Below are 22,238 nucleotides of genomic sequence, written 5' to 3' on the forward strand. Positions count from 1 at the left end.
CACAATGTTTACTACAAGAAATAGCACTCATTAATACGTCCACTCTCGGAAGGGCAAATCACATGAGCAGTCCCTGGGCAGCCATATAAACTTCACACGCACAGTGCCGACACACATATGGCCAGATCTGTGTGAAGCCGAGAATAAAAGGAAGGAAAAAAAAAAAAGGATGGGAGGGGCGGGGGAGGGAAAAAAAAAAAAAAAAAAGAAAAAAAAAAAAAGAAGGAATGAAAAATAAGCTGCTTTCCTGGCAGCTTTTCCTGCAGGGAGCGGTGCACCGGCAGCCGCCCGGGCCGTGCCGTGATGCGCGGCCCTGCTCCCGCGTGGCTGACCGGGAAGACACGAGTCGCCGTTTCCCCACGCAGCTGTCCGCGCTGCCAAGGCGGCGCCCCGCCCGCGGCGCGGTGTGTGCAGGGAGGCGCAGGGCGGCCGCGCTGTGCTGCAGAGACACGCGTGCCCGCCGGCCCCGCCCGGCCGCGGGACCCCCGCGGGGCCCACCCGCAAACGCGGAGGCGGCCCTGCGCGCCGCAACGCAGCCTGGAACGCAGCGGCACGGGGCTTGCCAGAGTGGCGGCGAGCGCGGCCAATGGGCGAGCAGCGTCTCGCCGGGGGCGGGGCGAGCGGGCGGCGGCCGGGCCAATGGGGGCGCGCGCGGCGCGGCCAGCACGCTCCGTTGCGCTGGGTTGCGGAGACGCTGCCGCGCGTGGCGCCGGGGTAGGCGTGGGGCGGCCGCCGGGCGGGGAGTGGGGGGCGCAGCCGCCCGCGGACACACGCCCCCTGCGCGCACCCCCACAGCCGCGCCGCCGGGCGCGACACGCAGACGCACGCACCCCGGCGCGGCGGCAGGCAGGGAGCCGGGCGGCGGGGCTGCTATAAATCTGCGGAGCGGTCCGCCTCCCTGCACGGCACGGCGCGGCAGCGCACCGCACGGCGTCCTCCCCCCCCGCGGCCTTGCGCGCACTCCGCGATGCAGCAGCTGGCTCCGGCGGCGAGCCGCTAGGAAGGAACCGGCAGGCAGGGAGGGAGAGAGAGAGAGAGAGAGACTGTCTTTTAAATCGCCCTTCCATCCCTCTTCCCTTTGTTCCTTTATTTCTTCCTCCCTCCCCTTTTTGTTCGATTGGGTTGCGAAAGGAGGGTAGTCCTGTCACTCTCTCTCTTTTTGAGTTCTTCCCTTTTAAAATTTTTAATTTTCCTTTTATTTTTATTTTTTTCCCCAGTGTTGGAGTGTTAGGGAAGGGGGGAGAGGATTTTTTGTTCTCTTTTTTTTTTTTTGGGGGGGTGTGTTTTGCGTTTGTTTTGGGGTATTTTTGTGTGTTTTTTTTTTTTTTTTCCCCTTTCCTTTTACAACTGTCCCCAATTTAGCTCTTGTGTTGTCTTGAGAGAACTACCCATCTGCCTCTTACTCCTCTTTATTGGGAGAACTGCACCGTTACTTTTTTTTTTTTTTTTTTTTTTTTTTTTTTTTAAGCCGAGGAGCGGAAGGTAAGTTGTGGCTTGATTCTTTTCCGTGATTGTACGTGTGCGATGGGGTCCACGCAAACGCCTGAGGTGCATGCCGTGTAGAATTGTAGAATTGCGTTGATTTACCTATGTTTGCTCCATACTAACACCGTTCTTGCCGACGGCGCTGAGTAAGGCAGTTCGTGCATATCGCAGTGTGCCTGCGGAGCTGAGTTGCTGGAAATCTTCGCAGCGTGGGGAGGACAGCTGCTGAAGCTGGGGGACTACACCGCGCCCACGCAGGAGGCCGTGCGCATCCCCACCTGTCCTGGTTGCAAAGTTCCCAACACCCCGCCGCCCGTCGAGCTCCAGATACGTCCCCTTGCGTGGAGCGTCCGAAGGGACGGATCTGCCCCGGGCGGGTGAAGGGAGGCGTATCGCTTTGAGGAGATAAACCTGCATTTTCAGATTAGCCGAGATAAGACTCCCCGCGCCTAATTGCATTAGCCGCACAGCGTTTTGTGTTTTCCTCTGGGGCTGGAAGGCGGTTCCGTGTCGCGGCGCACAAAGACGTGGCCGGCCGAAGCAAGGGCGCGTATTGTCAGCGGGTGCGGAGAGCGGGCAGTGGGCTGCGAAGAGACGGTGGGCTTTCCATAGGAGAGGTTGGTTACCGTCGGGGGTGTCCGTGTCTTTTCGTGGAGCTGATTAACCCGCCGCGGGAGGGGGCGCGTCCCTTTGTTTAGGGCGTCGGGGCGCTGCGCGGTGCTGCGCGGGCGGGGTAGGCATGGCGGTGTGCGCGGTGTTTGTGCGGCGGCGGCGGCCCCGATCTCTGTCCGTGGTCCTACCGGAGCGGCGGGGGGAGGGGAAAGGGGCGGGGAGCGGTCCGCGATGTACTCGGGGGAAGTTTGCATCCGGCCGCCGTGGCGGGGATGCGAGCGGGGCTCCGGGCAAAGGGATTTATGGAGTGTCGTCCTGTCCTCGGGCGCGTCTCCCCTCCTCTCGCCCCCCGTCCCCGCGGTGGTGGGTGGGTCCGGGCAGGAGGAGGAGGCGATCTAGACATTGGCGCTGCAGAGTTTGCTCCCGGCAAGGACCGGTCTAGGGCACTGCCATTATTGTTTAATTTATGCCCAGCACGTTGCTCCATACCCACCTATATCACATACGAAAATAACACACGTGAGAGCTATACAAGCGGGGCAAATTGGTAGTCGAACGTGTTCCGTCAACTCGTTTCCCAGGACCGGCGTTGACTCGTCCTTGCGCCTTGCAGCGCTGGGAAGGCCGAGGGCAAACGAAGCCATGCGCCCCCCCCTGGGGGCGGTATCCCCTTTGCCAGAGACACCGTTCGGGCACTTGTTCGGGCGCTTCCCGCGGGACGGGCAGCGGCGGGCCCGACGGAGCAGAAAGCTTCGTGGGGCTGCCGCGGCGCTCGGCAGCAGCGCTTTCCCGTGGGCTGAGGGTGGGGGTGGCGGGAGGTGTCCCCGAGCAGTCGAGCACCCTTGGGAAGCGGGACGGTGCTGTCGCAGCGGCTGGTGCCCGCCGCGGGGGCTCCGAGCCATCGGACGGATGGCTTTGGGGGTTCGACCGCCCCGCCGGGCCGCTTCCGGAGAGGAGGCAGCGCGGGACCTCCAGGGCTCGGTGTTTAGCAAGGAAAAGTGGCAAGCCGGGGAACGCCAGGGAGACAAATAAGCACTGTGGGGGCCATGCGTGTGACCCCACTTGGGACCCGACGCCTGAATACGGACGGGCACGGGAAGGGCAATCTCCCGCCCCACCCCGCTCAGCGCAGCCCGCTGCCGCGCTCTCCCTGCCGCCCGCAGGTGCTCGGGGGCGCTTAGCGCTGCGGCTGTGTCCGCTGGGCCCGGGGGCGCGGCCCCGCCAGAGCGGGGCTTCTTGAGTGGCCGCCGGAGGCGTCACTCAGGCGGTGGCCGCGGGGGCGGGCGGTGGGCGCCTTTTATCAGCCCGCCACCGCCTAGCTCCCCCTGCGTTGAGGCGGGGCGGTTCCGGCGTTCTGGGGTAGTGGTCACACCGGCGGCACCGGCACTTCAGCTCCAGCGGGTGAGGAGAGAGCGGGGCGCCGCGCAGCCCCCTCGGGGCACCGCCCCCACCCCCGAGTGGCGGCAGCCACGCTCCACTGGGGCGGCGGGCAGGGGCAGCCCGGGGTCCCGGGTTACTAAAGGGAGGGTGGGGGGGTGGTTGGAAAGGGGCGCTGGGGAGCTTGCGAGGAGCCATCGGTGCGGTCTCGGGAGGGGGGGCAGTGGAACGTTGGGACTCCCTACGGGGTACGCGGGAAGGAGAAGCAGATCCGGAGCGGGCCCGCAGCCCGCGCGGGGGCTTCGGTGGGAAGAGGGGCGGCCAGGGTGGGGGGGCTGGGTCGGGGGCTGCTGGTCCCTCACCCGGCCCTCCCTGGAAAAAGGGTTCAAAACTCGATGTGTGCAGAGACCTTCATTGTCCCCTGTTGTAGGTCACCCGCGGCTTTCAGCTGGTATCGGCTTGTTCCACGCCTAGTTGCAAACTCTAAGGTATTTGCAGCGTTACATCAAGGGGGGATTTTTGTTGCTGTCAGCGATTTTTCGTACTCCGAAAGGCTTTTCCCTCTTCCCCTTGTTTCTCGTGCTAGATGGGCTTTGCCGCTTTTTGTTTTACCCTCTAGGATTTTCTGAATGTCTTTTCCCCCCTCCCCCATTTCGCATGTGGTGCTAATTGGGCGAGTTTAGCACCTGTTCTTCAGACAAAACACTGGTCAAAAACGCTTTTGTTTTGTCTGCAACATCCCTCTGAATGACTTTCTCCCCCCACCTATTTCCTTAGCGTGGCCCTACAGCTTGAGAGTAGCTCCCATTCTTCGTGCAAGCTGCACCTCTTTCTCCCTCTTGTTTAGGACTGACCTTGCTCTAACCGGATTGCTTATGTCTACAATAGTGCATCTGCCGTTTTCTGCTCGCGCCGTCTTGTCTGACGGTGGAGCTGCCGCCGCCTGAGCCCCGGGGCAGTAGTCGGGCGCGGGTAAAAAGGGGTGGGGGTTGTCCCTTGCTGCGAGGAAGCTGCGAAGGGGTGCTGTGCTGCAGCCGCAGGGCTGTTGCGGCTGCCCGCGGTTCCCGGCGCACCTGTGCGGCTGCAGAGCGTCGGAGGGGGCAGAGCCGCACGGCGTGTGAGGGCCTGTCGGCGGAGCAGCGCACGCAGGTGGGGCACGCGGCGGGGGACTCTGTGGCGTGGGGCTCCGTGGCCGGTGCCAGGACTCCGAGGGAGGAAGGCGCGGAAGCCTCGGGCCGGTGAGCGGGTCCCGGCGGGGAGAGAAGGTGCTGCTGCTGGGGCGGCGACTCTGTAGTTGGAGGAGGGAGCCTGGGGCGGTGAGGGTCTCAGGTGCAGGTGCACGGCTCTGTTGCCATCTGATTTATTTTATTTCGGGGCTTGTTTCTTCTTAAGTTGCAGGGCTTTCCACCGACTATGGCACGGCCGCCCTCCTTTAGGCTGAGGCCTCTCCCGGTTACCTCCCCTCTGCAGGGGCTTTAGCCCACGTTGTGTGTATTGCCCGCCTTTTCGGTTTGACCTGCCCTGGAAGAATTAAATTACTCGTTCTTGCGTTGTGTACGGGGTGGGGGGGTGGGGGGGGAGTGAGGTGGCGTTGTTTCTTGTGCATAGCGGTAATGGTGACTAGTCTGAGCAGCGCGTCATCTTTGTATCCCGTTCACCTCTAATTGTGTGAGTCAGTTTAAATATAGGTATTATTTGTTAGAGCAGCAAAACTGATCTTTATTTTTAAAAAAATCCCACACACTATGCAATAAAAAACTAATTAAAGTAGTCTTATTGTAGTTGATTTAATTGAAGTTATTAGCCTAAAATATGTTGCTATATTTATGGAGTTTGGAAGACAACTTCGGTAATATGGTTTAGTAGCTACATAGGACCTCGGTGTCTGGTTTTCTTACAGGTGATACTTGTTGAAGTAGTAATGCATTATGAAGTCAGCATTTCACAATATGGGTGTATTTTCTTGAAAGTTAGAAGTACCTGTGGGTTACTTCTGTACTACAAAAACTCCATGGCATTTGACTTTGTTATTTATGTCAAGGCCTTGATGGCCAGTGTTAAATTAAACTGAGTTCAGGAAATATTCCAGGAAATGGGACCCTGTTCTGCTGAGGAAATGGGCACCAGGGTATTAGCTAGCACTTCAGTTATGTATTTTTCCTGTTCATCCTCTGCATGTGGAATCCTGAAATCTCATTGTTTTCCTTCTCCCTTGCTTCCCTGTCCTTCTGGAAATGTTCTTTTGGGGGTGATAGTTTTGAGAGTGGCCTTTGAATCAGTTTTATAGTTGTTATTCATAAACGTTTGCAAATGTAGAATTGGTTATTCTACATATTATTTAAAATGAGGCATTCTTCAGAAATGTAGATATTTGAAGTTTTTGCTGTGATATATTGAGAGCATTTGCAACTACAGAGACTTACAAATGACCTTGAAACTGTGAAGGAATTTTATCACACTTATTAAAATTTGACAAAGCACATCTTTCAAATGTCTTATGACTGTACCTGCACTGATATTTCCGCTCAGCAATAGCTGTCTTAATTTGTATGTATTTATTCTGGTGTAGTGATTGATCCTTACTGTATGCAGTAAAGATTTCTAATTACTTTAGTCTTTGCAAAGGATCTATCTTCAATAGATTCATATTTGCATAAATCTCTTCCTATTACTTGCTTAATCATACTAGTGTAATATTTCTGCAAGTACACTTTTGCAACTTTCCCATACTAATGTGAATATCAGTTTTCAGTCTTCTCCGTGGATTTTTTTTAAATGCTGTTTTTCAGTGAGAGGACAAGATCTTTTTATCTGCGTGGTTTTTGTTGTTATTGATTTTTATTGCCTCTTCAAAAATAGTGGACTACCACATTTCAGATTAAATTGTGTGATTCAGGTGTAGTGAGTTAAAATTTTTCTGAACAGCTGCTAAATCTGGAGTATCTACTTTAAAGAAAAAAAGCTTTCAGGTTATTTCCCAGCTTTCTGGCTGGCCGTGTGAAGCCCCAGGCTGAATTCTATTAAAGCCCCTGTAATGCTAAGCTAGATTTTTTTTTTGGGGGGGGGGGGGGGTGGGGGACACAAAGCTAAGCTTGCTTTATTTGGGGACTAAGTAGGAAGTATATGACATGTGATCTAGTGTTCTAAAAGCCCAAGGAATACTTCAGCTTTCCTCTGCTTCCTAAAATAAGTCAGTGCCATTGCAGAAGTGGACTTTGCAGGTAAAAATAGTACAAGGATGCAAGCGCAAGCTCCTTCCTAGTAACAGCGAAGCTGAAATACTGTGTTTTTTTTTTTTAGGTAAAATTCTGTCTTACAATGTAATAGCTTTTGATTATATTTGTTGTCACTGATGTTCTTCATAGCAATAGAACTGATTGTTAGCTAATGCATAAACTTAATTTGTGATGAATACACATTTCAGTCTTCATTTTAAGCCATCTTGGCTTTTTTTGGTAAGGTTTTTCTAATGGATACTAGCATGGGCAGAGGCTAGTGTTACCAGGTTTTGCTAAGACTTTAGAAGTGGGAGAATGCTGCCTTCATGCTCACTTTTCTTTCCTGACAGCTCTCAAATCAATTGAAAAATGACAATACTATCCAGGAGGATTAGCTGATGGAGCTTTGGGTTTTGACATCTCTAGTACTAATTCTGAAGGCAGCCACTACATATTTTTTGATCTGTTGCCTGTATAAATCTACCTAATTTGACTTACTTGGAAGGATTAGTTCTGGAGAAGCTGGTATAACAGAGTTAGAATTCGTAGCTTTTAGCTACTACAACTGTTGAGCCAGATCAAGATGTTTTGTTGCCTAATCCTTGTTGTTGAAATGTAAAATGTCATCCTGAGTTTCTGGTGGCAAAATAACACAAAGAGGCAGGCTCCTTTATTGATTCCCACTGAAGCTTGGAGAAGCTGCCAATATTGAGCAAGCTGCTTTTGCCCAGTAGGCATTGCTGTTGGATTTGTAGGAACTCTTAGCATCTAATGTTTTGCCACTGAGCAACTACTTATCATGCTAAGTCTGACAGAAGCTGTGATTAAGAGAACAATTGTTGGTCTTCCCTGTATTTGGTAGTGCTTGGTGTTTTACATAGACTTAATAGCATGTAGCTCTGCAGAAACACACCTTGGCAAAATGGCAGTACTCAGTGAAACACTTGGCTTTAGTGGTCAGTGTTTTCATAGGGAGTGCAGTTTTTCAGCTTTAAAACTAAATGAAGTAGTTAAGATTTCTGCCATGGGGTGATTTTTAAGAAAAGCTTGCTTTCTCAGAAACTTATTTAAAAATTCTAAACCCACATTAAGTTTTTGAAATGACTTGCAATCTAAATCTGTCTCCATTGGCAAAATATCTGGAATTTCAGGAGCAGTAATTATATGAAAACAAAAATTGTAATAGGAAGATCTTACATGCATTTGAAAAATGCAAATTGGGAACAAGATAGTTTTCCAGATGGAGCTTAAACTAGTGTCACACTGTTTGCTATTCTGTTAGAGCCACTGTGTCTTATGGTACTTCAGTACTTAAGCAACAGGGGTTATCATTTGTTTTGATAGACCTAGTAAGCCTGGACATGTGGTCTTTGAAACGAATATAGTTTTCTAATAGAAAGTCAAGATGAGTGTTAAGTGTTTAAATGTCTTAGCAGTGCTTCACTATTGCGGGTACACCAGCCAAGGATTAGAATGGGAATCATTTTAGGCAGTTCTAGGCTTCGCTTCATAAAACATTTGTGTACTAATTCTCCATTCCCTCATATGGTCCAGACATTGCTGGTGACTCAAATGCTGCTGACCAGAAAGTGTGCAAACAGATGCTTAGAGTAGATGAGGCTGTAAGATGTTGCAAAAATGAGTGTCTCTTTGCTGTGTTTAGGAAAAAAAAAATATATCCCAGTAAACCTACAGTAACCTGAAAGCTAGAAAACACTAAACTATTGAGGACACTGCAGAATGGTACTGAGAACTCCGGACACTTTCTCTGGCCTTCAGCTAAGTGAGGAGTGGACTTAGAAAATGTTATCAGTTACCAAATTGCTAGAACATAATGTAAAGCGTGTGTATGCTGTTCCTTGAATACTTTTTATCTGAGTACTGGTAAAATAGGGGAAAATGTAAACATTCAAATGCTTTGTAAAAGAGTCTATGGAGAGGTAAGAAGGGCTGTTCAAAGTGTCCTGGAATGTTCACTGTCATGTATTGAGCAGCCTTTCTGTGGTTCTGTGCTATAGCTGTGCTTGCTTTTGAATTCCTCAGCATGAGTTGATTTAACCATGTACTGTATCAAATTTAACTGAATAAGCTTTATGTGTTTTTGTGGAATGAAATGGAGTACTGATGGTCTTCTGTACTTCAAATCTTAATAACAGAAAAGTTATTAGGATTTGTTGTACAGAGTGGATGAACAAAGCTGATATCTGGGAAACCAAAATAAATACTTGCAGACAGTTGTCTTAATCACTTTTAAGTTATAAAGGTTGAAAGGAGGAGATTTGGTATGGAAAGGGAAAAGTAATGCAAATTCAACTTTTCTACTGCTAGTGTTCTTGCTTTCTATGCTGCTGATAATATTTTTTATACTGTTCTTCTGTATTTTTTCAGATGTAGAGTTATGATCAGAAGGGGTACATGGAACCAGCTTCCCTGTGGCTTTTTTTAGTTGCCTGTTGTTGCTTATTAAGTTGATTTGCTGAAGATTTCTGCCATATTACTTGGAGTGAGGTAGGGGAGGAGACAGGACAGAAGAAAACAGTTGGATACTCTTTATGCCATTTACACCTGAATGAATTGCCAGGATGAGGTAGTGGTTCCCATGGGTTTTGCAGATGTTTACACTGTACCCACATGCTATGGGGCATGAACATTTGAAAGGGGGACCCTTAGACTGGCCTTGCCTTTAATTTCAAGGTGAGTAGTGGATACGTTCCAAGTAATAGCATTCATGGTATCTAAATTGAGCTTGGTAGGGAAAAATGTGTTGTTTTTGAATCTGTAGCTGTGTCTCTCTGTATACAGACTTTTACAGTCAACCTGTATGTGCAGGGAGCTGCAGGGTTTTGTTTTGTTTTTTTTAAATGTAATAATATGGGAAGCTTATGGTTGATATACCTTCATGTAGATAAAATCAGCTAAGAATTCAATAGTTATGTCTGTTAATAATGGAACTGTAAAGTTCCTTCAAGAAATGGAGCTACCTGTTTTAGTCTGTCCACAATAGATATCAAAAGTAAGAAATGAAAAATCCAAACACCAGAAAGAGGGCAAGGTTTTGTCTGCCTGGTGAGCTGCCCGGCCTCGTGAGCTTGGCATTTTCTGTTTTCTAAATGTTTGCGGCGTGTGATTTTTACCTTCAATGCCAAAGTGGGTCACTCTTCCACTTAAGTGTCATGAACTTCAATATTTTCAGGGTATCACTGAATGTATTCTTGAAATTGTTGTCTTTTCCCTTATGTGCTGCAGAAGCAGCTGTGCCTGGACTTAAACAGAGCCTTTGGAGAGGAGTGTGCTGGATGTCCAGATAGCTTTTGATAGCTCATGGAGCCAGCGGGGCACAGACACTCTTGTTTAGCTACAGAAACATTAAGGTTCCTACAACACTACTCCAGCTGACTCTGTGAGAACTGCATGCAAGGTGGGGAGGAGAAGGAGGGAAGTCCCTTGGAGCTCTGGCCTTGTAGAGGGGTGTTTCTGATGAGGAAGGAGGGAGCAGGTATTGTGACCATCATTGCAGAGGAAAAGATTGTTAAGGAGGGGGTGTTTAGGCTTCTGAAGTTGTTTTGAGCATATACATGTGTAGCTGTTTCACCGAAATGGATAATATATCATAAGAATGCTGGCAGCAAGCATGCCTTCATTATGTTCCCATTTTATTTTTGTAATGGTGTCCTTGTTTTTGATGTCATCCATTTTGTTCGTCCTCTTGTTCGTCCTTCTTGAAATACCAGAAAACTTATGTAGTGAGGTTTTTTTTCCAGCCATTAGCATTAAATTTCATATGGATCAACCTAGTTTAAAGGCAGAACACGATCTTGGGATTTATTTACTTTTTCTGTATCTAATTTTAGTCTCCAGTCTTGATCCAGCAAACATAACTAGTTAAAGGTAAGAGTTGTGTAGTATTGCTTCTGTATCACAGTTGATTTGAGAAGGGTTTTTAAGTCTTCTAAATTTAAAATTTAAAGTCTTAATACCTGATATAATTGTAATTAGGGTATTATTTTTATCTCTAGTAACATGCTTATAAATCTCGTCAGACTTCCTGCTGTGGCTCCTTTATACCCAAATATGCATTAGAAGCTGCTTTCAGTTTCCAAAAGAGGGACAACTAAAGTCATAACTCTGAAACACCATATGCTTCTTGTAACAAACTATGCATGTACTGCATACGTGCAGTTAGTGAAGAAATTGGTTTATTATTGAGTTTAAATTTTCATTTTTATGTGCTTACACCTTGAGCTATAACCTGAAATTGAGTTCCTGACCTAAAACTGCTGTTGCTAATCTGTCCAGAGCACCCATTCAGAAGGGGACTGGAAAATTGCTGACAAAGTGAACTGCATAAAGTGAGGAAGACTTTAGAAGCTGCTTTTGCATTCAGATAGCTAAACTGTGAAACTTGGCATAGCAATAGCACTTGCCTTGGACTGCATCCATGTTTGAGATGTTGGTAGGCAAGATAAGAATTACAGCCTCATTAACCAACTGAGTAGCTGATGGTTTTTTTTCTATAATAGTTGAACAAACTGAAAGAAAATTAAATGGAGTCAGGCTTGTCTTTTGATAAAGGCTATTTTTATATGGCAATTAGTTCTTGTAGTGAAATTCCTCTGAGCCACTGTAGCTGAAGGATACATAACTAGCCATCCTGATGGAGACTTTTTTTGCATATAGTTCTGATAATCAAGAATATCTTATCTGCTGAACTTAACTGGGCTGTAGGGTTACTTTTGTGCGGAAGGTTTCTTGCACAGCTCAGTGTTTGAGATGGTGACTGCTTCCACATTGAGTAGTGGAACGGAGACAACGTATGCAGTGGTTTGAGCAACCTAATCCTAGCGGAAGATGTCTCTGCCATGATGGCAGGAGCACTGGAACTAAATGATGCTTAAAGGTCACTCCAAGCCCCAACTTTGGGTTTGGACTTTCTGTCCAAGTTGGGTAACATTAGGGAAAATGTAGACTCCATTATTAATTTTTAGGTTTGATAATAAAATTTTTCAGAAGTAGTTTTTACAAAAGGAGTAGATACTGTAGACTTTCGCTGTGGCAATGTACAGGCTGTTTTTCGTGGATATGTCCTTTCATCTCTACAAGTACTGCATGTGTGTGATGGGGTGGGGTAAGGATTACCAGTTCTGAAATACATGTAGGTGTTGTGAGACAATGAATGTCCATGTTCCTGAAGAAATGCTAAGTCATATTGCTGGTCTTTGGTGTAAGTTGCATAGAATGATGAAATGTGCCAAGTTTCCTGTTCAAAGCAATGCATGAGAACAGAAAATGGATTTGGTAGTTTCTATATGAACATTTTCCTCTTTTGACTAAATTGTGCAATATCAAGTTTAACTTACACTTTTGCATATCAGTCTCACATAATCTTGGTTTGCTGTCAGAATACCCAAGATCGGGGATCTGATTTTAGTGGTGGTTGGTAGTACTTGCTTAGATATTCTGGTACTGAAAATTAATGACCATCTAACTGTAAATGTCCTGTTTGTTAGATTGGATTGACTTGCCCTTTTAAAAAAAAAGTTGATTTATAGATCTTCTAATGACTTGCTTACCTAAGAAGGTTGTACTGCTTTTATCTGTATACTTCTGAAAAATCTGGTTATTAGGCTATTAGGAAGAGCTGTAGGCATGTGACTTTAATCACGTTTAGTCCAAATTAAGATAACTATTATATGAGTGAATTCCCATGAAACACAGTATATATATGCAGGAGTTTCCACTGACCTACATGAATGGATATGAAGTGATACACTGAGGTACGTACATGCTATAGACAACATTTAAAACTACCTGGGCAGCTTTGAACACATGAATTTGGGTAGTAGGTGTTTTTCATGTGTATGGACTAAAGGGTTATTTAATCTCAGTGGAAAAATGTAGAAGTTTTACAACAGGATTAGATGGGAACAGGAACATCAATTTATTGAAACATAAAAGTATTTGCAGTATTGTGGATATAGCAAAGAGGTAAAGGTGCCTTTCAGATTCAAGTGCAAGTTGAGTAGTTTTGAGCTATGTCTGTTAAGCAAATTTCTGAACTTGCAAAGTGTATCAGCGTCTTGGGACATTTGTTGAGGTATGCCTGACTCCATGTCATGCTCTTTGAAAACTCAGCAGACAGTTTGTATAGCTCATGTGTCATCAGCTCCTAGATGTGCTCTTCCCTCTGGCTTGTGTCAATACTGTGTTGTCTTTCCTTACATGGGGAAGATGAGCTTACCTGCACACTTAAAACACTACAGACAGAGTCAGTGACAACCTCCAGATAAAAACTTTGGTGGCATCATCATGCTGTCGTGTTAAACATCTTTAAAAGCTTGCTTGAAGGCTTCTGCTACTTGATGCTTTACTTACTATAGAAGTTCTGCCCTGCTTTGACTTTGAGATGAATGGGAAAACATTGAAGACTTTTTTTCTTAATTGTTTATGTTACTCTCTTCCTAGGTCTTAAGTTTGGCCAGGGAAGCTAAGCACTAAATCTGCTAACATGAGTCATTTTCCACACCTCCTTGAACTAAAAAAAATGTTGGACCAGGCTTTTAGCTGCTGGGTCAAGAAAAATGCTCCTTTAGGAGTAATTTCCCACCGGTGGCTCCTCTATACTAGGTGACCTTAATTGAGAGCCTAAACCTTTCTTACTGCTGTTAAAAAATGAGTGTTTTGTGTGTAGCACAAAACTAGATGTGACTAAATAGTGAGAAGCTTTTAGCATAGCAGAGATAATTTGTGAAGCAGGCTGTTTTCTTGCTAATTCTTCTGTGGGGATTTCTAAAAGTAGTTTTTTTCCTCCCCATACTCTTCAGTGATTCCAGTGAAACAAGTCCTTCATGTTCTCACTTGGAGCTTGGGAGGTAGAGTTGATTTAGGTCATTGTGGACATGCTCTTCACCAGCTGGTGTTGGTTCCCATAGACACCATTTGGTGAAGCTGGTGTTTTGCAGGAGTGGAGGCAGATGCAGGTGCCTTGGAACCTGCTGTGATAGCTTGGGGGATGAAGTGACAGGGCTACCAGCAGGAAGCTCACTGGGCTTGCCTAGGCTTGAGGAGGCACAGAGGAGGAAACCCTGTAGCAAGGCTGAATTATCTCATTTCCCTGAGGGGATGAGAGCAAAATGACCCATTTCAGTCTCTGTTATTGGGAGTTTGTAACTTGGAGCCAAACTTGGGGAAAATGAGTGTTTTCCAATAGGTTCTCCTGCCACGTGTCAGTGGAAGATTTCACATGTTGGTCCGCACCCAGCTGGGGTGCTTCTCCCCAGGAAAATACTTCAGTTACAACTTATGTAGCTCTGTGCTGGCTGAGGAATAGGAGCTTCATCTGAAGTCTCAGCACTTTTCATAAATTGCTGCGGTTCTCCTGAACTCCACACATTTTGCCAGGAAAGCAGTGACCAGGGGAACTTGAAGGAAGACTTTGAGGAAGGCTGTGTCCTCTTTCTCCACCTAGGAACTTTGTAGTTGGGTAATGCTGATCTTTGTCTGGACTTGGGCAAGAGCTGGCTGCCGAACTTGCCCTCTGCAGAGTGGTAGCTTGGGTGTCCAAGGCAGGGTATTGTGGCAGGCTCAGCTCACTGGGAAGAGGTATGGGGCTACCTGTACCAGACACAGCTGGATCTGCAGTGACCTCATGGCTGTGGGACCCAACCATGGCTGTCAGGGAAGTCTGTGGTGCCTCTGTGAAAACCTGCTTGAGAAAGGACAAAATAAGGCACAGATGGAGAAGAATGTGGGGGAAGAAGCACAAGGAAGCTGTCCTGCAAGCCTGGAGGCTGGAGAAGGGGAGGAGGTGGTGCTGCTGGCTGGGGCAGGCATGGCCCTGCAGTATGGAGATGACCGTGCTGGAGCAGATACATGCGTGGCAGCCTGCAGAGGACCTGGTGCCATAGCAGGTGGATGTTTTCTGAAGGAGCTGCTGGCTGTGGAGGGCCCTTGCTGGAGCGGGGGAAGAGTGTCTGTAAACCCCCATCCTCCTTACACTGCTGTGGGTGATAGGGAGGAGATAGAGGAGTTGGGAATGATAGACTAAAATTGAGCCAGAGAAATGGGTGTGCAGGTGAGGGGAAGGTGGTTTATTTTGGTTTTGTTTCTCACTAGCTAAATCCAGTTGGCAGTACATTAAGTTTATTCTCCTCAAATCTCGTCCACTTAGCTCATGACAGTAACTGGCAAGTGATTCCATGTCTCTTTTTGTCTTCTCATCCTATTTTCTCCTGTCCTTTTGAAGGCTGTGTGGGTGTCTGGCAAGCCTACCATGCAGATCCCTGTTCAGTGGCTTAGTCTGTGTCATAGGGTGGTGAATCTCTGAAAAATGGGCAGTGTACTGCTGGCCAGACATAGTTGGCTAAGCAGAATTGTGTGTAAGGGGGAAGGTGGCTGTGTTGTTTGTTTAAAAGCTGCTGAATTTAGGTATGTCTGCTCTTGTGCCTGTAATATGTCTTCTCCAAACTCTGCCACCTAGTTAATAAGGAACAACCAGGCTTTAAAGTGGCCCAGAAATGTGCATCCAGTATATTAGTAGTGAAAGGCTTTGTATTTTTTCTGTGCTCCAGGTTGTGCTTGCAGGAAGAGGTGCTTGCGGTGTGTTAAGTATTGTAGATCCCCAGGCAGGATAGCTGCTAGATGCGTTTCTGTGTGAAAACCTGACAATGGATTTTTATCTTCATTCATACTGGAATTTGATGCAGTTTTTAAGTGTGTGGAACCATAATAACTATGAGTGTGTAGAAGTAGGGGCTCATGGTAATGGTCAGAGATTGACTTGACTGAGGTGCAGGGGCATCTGCCCTACAGACATGCCTTTGGGAAGGTCGTTGGTGTCACACTGTGATTCAGGATGCTCTAGTGAGCTTGGTGAAGTTTGTCCAGCTTCAAAAGAATTAGCCACTACTTGCAGCCTATCCTGTGGGCATGTGGCAGCCAGGGGAATACAGAAGTAAATCAAGTGACCCACAGAGCTCTGGCAGTGCAAGCAAAGCACATGGGAGCTCTGGAGGAGGTCTTTTCAATCCTGCAGCCAAAGGGCAAGAGTTGGTAGAAGCAAACACTTCTACAGTTAATCTTTGTGGCTGGTGTTGCATATAGTATTTTGCCTCTTACGACAGTGTCCCTCTTTGAAGAATGAGGAACCTGAAAGGAACTCATGAAATGGAGGAGAACTGGGAGAGACCTAATGAGCCAGAAAACCCAACTCTTTATTAAGTAGAAACCATGATGGTGATGGTATGGAATATTCTTATTGATCAATTTGGGTGTCAGTTAAGGTGTGTCCACCCATGTCCCCCTTCCTTGCTGCCTCATACCTGGAGATAAAAAGCCCAGCAAGACCTGGACTCCCAGAGAACAGCTAAAATAACAGTAAGTTCTTACATCATTTTCATTCCAAATCAAAACCGTTGGAAAGTTACTTGAAGAAAAACGTACATTTTTTCCTCAGGTGCTGTCTTAAACCACATCTAAACAATGACTGCTCTAGCTACAAGAAAGTTTCTAACTGCATGAATAAAGTTGACTCTTTCAGTCAAACCAGCAGTCATCTTTCAAGTCATTTGTAGGCAAGTTAAAATGAAGTTGATTGAAAGTAAGCAGCACTGATTTACCAAGGGTGGATTGTGGTGGAAGAGACTATCTTTGAAATAGGTCTGTGAGTGAGAAGAGTGATAGACTTCATCTACATAGACTTGAGCATGACTCTTTATGGCTTCTCACAATCTCTGTAACAGCTGTGGGATATGAAGGTTTAGGTGGGTGGACAAATAGATGAAAAACTCGTGGTATTCTGGAGCTTGAAGTTCAGTGATTAAAACTTATTTTCCGGTTATTTTCCGGAGAGTTGTTACAAGTGTGGGGGTCTTGGTGATTCTGTGCCACCTGTTGTATTTACTGTTTTCTTTGGTGACCTGGGGAAAGGGAGAAATTTGACCCTCATCAAGTCTGCAGACAGCAACTGATGGGTGCAGCTGATGGTTTCAAGGGCAGAGCTGCTGCCCAGAGGGACCCAGGACCAGTGAGAGAAAAGAACCTTGCAGGGACTTTGTGCAGTTCAGGCTGGTCCTGGGCAGGCAGAGACCTGACAGTGATACCATCAGGACTAGGGCAAGAAGCCTGCAGGCCCTGATGGCAATGAACTGAGTAGGTCCAGAGAGGCTAGAGGTAAGGGAAAGCTTTTCTCCCACAAGAACATCTGGGCCTAGGGCCCATGGTGTTGCTGCTGTCGTTGGGGAGCTTCTAGCCCACACAGGATAAATGTCTGACCATCCTGGTGTGAGCACTTGGCTGAGCCTTTTTGTGTGGGGAATCACAGTGGAGACTGCCTGAAGTTCCTGCTGGCTTGAATGATTCTGGTCTATCCACCTCTTTTTGCCTACAAAATGCTTTTATTGGACAGAGAACTGAGGCATAGCCAGATCCTTTGGTTTGAGTCTTACAGAAAGAAGAAACAAAGCCAACTCTGGTAATCAAAGCCCTTGTTTTCATAGTGTGATGAAAAGATACTTTTTTGTGGTCATAGTTTTGATTTGCTCTCTCTGACCTAAAAAAACTAGAGTTCTATTGAAGGATCAGGCCAGTAGAGGTAGAGATGTCAAGATCAAGGTTCTGCTTTTGTTATCTGTCCTCTCTAAGAGGTCACTGATTTGGAAGATATGCTGTAGCTTTCCGTTTCAGGTGGCGTAAGCTTTATATAAAGATGCTGACAAACCCAAGCTGAAATATTTTTAATTACTGGAAATGCCAGCACAGTGTGACACTACTAGCTGTTATTATATAAGTACCTTTCAAAGTGAAATTCAGTCCTTTGCATTGTTCAGCAGTTTTAATATTACTTTGACACTCTCTCTCTGTCGTCTCCTCAGGCTGTAAGTATTTGGGATAGCAATTGCACATCTAGTATTGTTACTCACTATGTGGGCAGCTGCCCTTATGAGTCTACTTTACACTTAACGTGTATCATCTTTTAACAGTTTTTCCCCAAGCTTTTTCATAAATAGTAGTAGAGCCAAATGTTTACTGATTCTGTGGGGCTGTATGATATCATCCTTTTGAGAAGAAGGAATTAAGTTGTCTATCCCTCTGTGTTAGGTGACCTGTTCAAAGAATAGTGATCAGCCTGAACTTGCTTACTTGTTAGGGACCAGTCTAGAGGCAAACAGGCTCCGTATTTTTAAGTAGTCTTTAGAGCTCTCTTGGAGCTAAAAGGATACACCTGTACATGAGTGACTCTTGAAAGCAGTGGCCTTGTGACAGAAGGCTTTTCTGGAGAACCTGGAGGGCAGTTCTGGGCCAAATGAAGACCCTTTGACAGCTGTGATGTTCAGTGTGAGGATGTTAGTGATGCTTTCCCTGGATAAGAGGTGAGCTATGAGAGTGCTAACAGGCCAACATGGACCCAATCAGTCTGCCAAGTAGAAGCCATTTGGAGTTGCTGCTTGTGTATCAGTTGAAGTGTGGAGTTGGGTTTTTGGAGAATATTAATACTGGTTCAGATGGAAAATGTGGTCTTGGGTGCACTTCTAGGAGAACATGTCTGAGGTTAGGCCAGGCTTAGGCTTTTTCAGAGGCTGGTTGTCTAGTGTTCTGTGGATCAGGATAAGTTGGTATGGACAATGTCCATCTTTGTTGGTACAATAAGAGAGAAAAGGAAGAATGGAATGATGTGGCTAATGAGCCTGAAGACTGAACATGACTGTAGTGATCGGAGTAAACCTGTTTATGCAGCAACATAATCTAAGTTGGGTCTATTTTATGATGTGTTAGACTTGGATATCTCTCTTCTTTCAGAAGTAACTTCTTGTCAAGGGTTAAGGTTGCAGGGTGACAATAAAACCCTGGCAGATGTATTGTTAACCCCCTCTTTCCCCCCCTACCTCCCCCTCCCTCTCCCCCCTTCCCACTAAGGACAGGCGATTGGGAGGAAAAGAAGGACATAGTGAAGAGAGTTGGAAAAAGTTAAAGATGTTTTACTAATGCTACTAATAAGAATAGAGAAAATAATACAAAATATACAAAACCAATCTTGAAAGTCTCAGCAACTGCAGAGCCGGCAACCAAAGTCCTGGACTGGACTCTGCAGCCAATTGGAGCTGGATTCAGTCTCTCACTAGGCCTCAGTTTGCAGGGATGACTAGCAAGGTCCTCTCCTAATGTCGGCCATAAGCAGAAGGGAAAAGGGAAAAAGGAAAAAAGGGACGAGATCCTTGTGATCTCCCACTTTATATGAAGTATTCATGTGAATGGAATGTTATACACAGTTGGTCAGTTTCTTGCTCACTTGTTTCTCGTTGCCCCTCTTGCGAGATATCCATCCGTGCTTATCAATAAGTTTGCATTCCATTGCTAGATTTACCAAAACATGTGTCTGGTTTTCCAGGAAAATGCAGCTAATATGAAGGCTTTAGCTGACAGGCAAATTCACTAAAAGAGAAACCTGTTTTTAGCAAAACCAGTACACTTCTGCTTTTCTGCTGTCCTGACTTGTGAGAGAGACACTGGCATTGTGTAGTTAAGTGGTAATTTAAATAGGAGAGGCAAAGAGCTATCTACTCTTCTGTGCTTTTATGTAATAGAGTAACTTATGTATAACAAATAAAAAAATGTAGAAGTTTGTAGCCACTTACTTTTGACAGTAATGCCTCTGGCATGTACTGCTTCCAGTTGTGAGCTGGTAGTGTTGCAGAAGAGGCATGTGTAAAAGGTGTGCCTCTCCTGTGGTTAACAGTGTGTGGCCAACTGGTCACTTGTTTGTATTAATAGTACCCTACTTGCTGTCCATTTTTCTGAGTTGTGATACTAGGTGATATCAAGAAATGCAGAGATACTGTGAAGAACTTCACTGAGCATGAAAGCCAGGGTGGCAGTGAGGGAGAGATCATAAGTAGTTGAGATACTGCCTCTCTCTCAGATAAATTAACAGCTAGCTGTCCTTGTTCTGTGTTTACTTAACTTTGCTGCAAAAAGTATTTAACTTGCAACATAGTGTGGACAATTTTTTTAGGACTTCAAGGTATGAAGGAACAGGATACATGTTTACACAGCCTTTTTTGGTATCTTGTACGGGACAAACAATAGTGATTATGAAAACCAGGTAACTTCCTGGAGGATTATGGAGAGTTGGAAAACATTACCCATTCTCTCTACAAGAGTTATGGTTGTGTTTAAGCTTCTTTGTATTGGTAGTGATATGTTCTTCACTGCCTGCAGTCCTCCTGTGAGTGGCTTCTAAAGGCACTTAAAAATAAGGAGCCTAGACTACACTTCTAGTGCATTCCAGCTCATGGCCATTCATTCTAATTAACAGATCAAAGCCAAAATTATTGGTCTTCTACAGTCGTGTTACATCTTCAAACCCAAAAAATAGCTCTTAAAAGATGAACAATAAATTGTTCTTCTTAAGTGGAAGAGATAAGTAGATCTAAAACTGCTCATGTGGGACTGCTGGTAACTAGCCATTGTGGTGTTGAAATATAGCACTTATTGTCTTGGGCTTTATAGAACTAGGACATTAACCAAAGTTAATGTTTCAGTCTAATAAAATAGTGATAAAGTCTTGTTCTGTTTTCCTGATTCTCACTTTTTTCAGGAGAAGTGTGTTGCTTAGTATTTAATCCTGAGAGTAGTTTTGATGCATTGTAGTTGTCTGAGATAGACTTAATAGGTTGTGGTGGGGCTAGCAAAGGTCCAGCCACACAACCAAAATGTCAGTGATTATGTGGGGAAGCTTGCTCTGTCTGAACTGCTGAATCCAATAATGTAAATGTGTACAAAGGAAGCTTGAGAAGCCTGGAAGTAGACTGATACCATAGGGAGGGAGAAAACCTCCAGAGCTCCAGGCAGATGAAACTCTTGGATATCATTATTTAGTCTTTGTTGTATGACTGTAGATGTTCATAGGTTGTTCTGCCACTATAGCTGCTCTTAATATCTAGGCAAGGCCTTCAAACGCATGCTTTCCAAGTGATGTCAAAAAGGAATAATATAAAAGAAATGCTTGATCACCCTCTTCTTTAGAAACCTTCCTGAATTTTCATACCTCTTTTCAGTCCAATGAATTGTAACAACCTTTTAACTTAATGATAAAAAAAAATCACCTTTCCTCAAGGTCAGGTTCTGGTGTGAACCAAGGTGATGTCATCAGTTTATTAAGGCATTTGGAATGTTCTTTTAACAGTGAGCAGCTGGCAATCTCTGTGGCTCTTTCTCTAAATGCACACTTCAAGGAAACTATATTGCACACAACTGTTGAACTGCTTTGCTGTTCCTTGATTAGGAAGTGCTTATGACTTATTGTGGTTTGTGGGTGTAGCCAGAGCACAGCTTCTTGCTGGCTAATCAACATTTTCCTGCTTTTTATTTCATTATGAAACTAATCTTGCTCAAGCTAAATATAGCCACCCTTAAAACGTGTAGCACTGCCAGTGTATATCAGTAAAACATCCTTGGAAATGGTATAAGAACACAGAACTGTGCTTGTCTTCTTCTCTGTCTTCCACCCCACAAATATTTGGGTAAGGAAAGGATTGTATTTACATATGGTTTGTAAGTGGCCTGGGGCTTACTTACTTTCCAACCTTTCATGAGAAGCAAGGTGTAATACTGTATGGAGTTGTCTGCCTTTCATGTAATATTGTCTGATTTGGAGAAGCTGAATGGAACCTGTGAGGACTTCACGTAGCCATGTTTGTTGTGGGGTCTCCTGCCAGTGAGCATGTAGTTCATACTGTAGTTGTGTAACTTTCAGTCCAGTAGCAATAATCTGTTGTTCCTCTTACTGTATTAGCTATTTTCTGCTTTTTTTCATGCAAGTCTTATGCTAAGTTTACTTAAGATAAGCCAAGAAGTGAAATATGCAGCTGTGCTGGGGTTCTCACCTGCCTGATGCTCTATGTGGAATTGTTGGAAGCAGAAGTGGTGACTTGTGAGTAGCTGTGGCTGGTTCTGATGTGTGTGGTTTCTGGTGACAGTTTTATCCCTTATAATGAGCCAAGACACTTAGTAAGACTAAGAAAGCCAGGACCACTGATTATGTGACACCAGGATTGTTCATCAGTTTGTTTCTACTTGGCTCTTAATGGCTCCATGTGCATAATGTGCATAGAGTTTAAAAACCCTATTCTACGTGAAAAAAGTGAGTATATTGAATAACAAGCAGAGTTAAGAATAGTGTGTGGTTTTTGTTCGACTTCAGTTAATTGTTTCTAGTTTTGATTCTGCTGAATAGGAAGAGTCTTGGGGTAGGTATCTGGTGAAAGTCCGGTAGACTGTAGATGTTAAGCTAGAAGTGATGAGGAAGTGGCTGACTTGAGTGGTATCACTGAACTGTTGTCCAGTCACTTTGTACTTCAACAGTTTGAAACAGTGTCGTAATGTCTCATCGTGGCATTTATCAGGATAGATAGTGATGGGTGGGAAGCAAAACCACTGTCATCAGTTAGCTAAAGGTGGAGGTGCTTGGTAGCTACTGCAAGCAAACTGGATTGTAACAGGAGAACACAGGTGTAGTTGATAATCTAACAAGTACTTCAGGACTTCAGGCAA

At 45.6% G+C, this 22,238-nt stretch overlaps 1 protein-coding gene across 20 annotated transcripts in view; it reads left to right on the top strand.

Annotated features, from left to right (window-relative positions):
- The first annotated feature begins 643 nt into the window (after positions 1 to 643).
- Positions 644 to 22,238, top strand: part of ELAVL2 (ELAV like RNA binding protein 2) — a 97,223-nt gene continuing 75,628 nt past the window's right edge. For 5 of the 20 annotated variants that reach the window (XM_065046327.1, XM_065046334.1, XM_065046330.1 and 2 more), the window contains exons 1-2: positions 3,419 to 3,498; positions 3,905 to 3,962. Coding sequence is in view for 1 of the 20 variants with exons in the window: in XM_065046343.1 (XP_064902415.1) it covers positions 3,870 to 3,962 (93 nt within the window). In the remaining 19 variants the exon portion in view is untranslated. Of the gene's footprint in view, positions 715 to 1,351; positions 1,483 to 1,810; positions 2,103 to 3,263; positions 3,499 to 3,697; positions 3,963 to 22,238 lie in introns of those variants that run through there. The other 15 variants (XM_065046322.1, XM_065046324.1, XM_065046329.1 and 12 more) reach the window with 13 other exon arrangements.

Source organism: Columba livia, chromosome Z (assembly GCF_036013475.1).
Source record: "Columba livia isolate bColLiv1 breed racing homer chromosome Z, bColLiv1.pat.W.v2, whole genome shotgun sequence".
NCBI lineage: Eukaryota > Metazoa > Chordata > Aves > Columbiformes > Columbidae > Columba > Columba livia.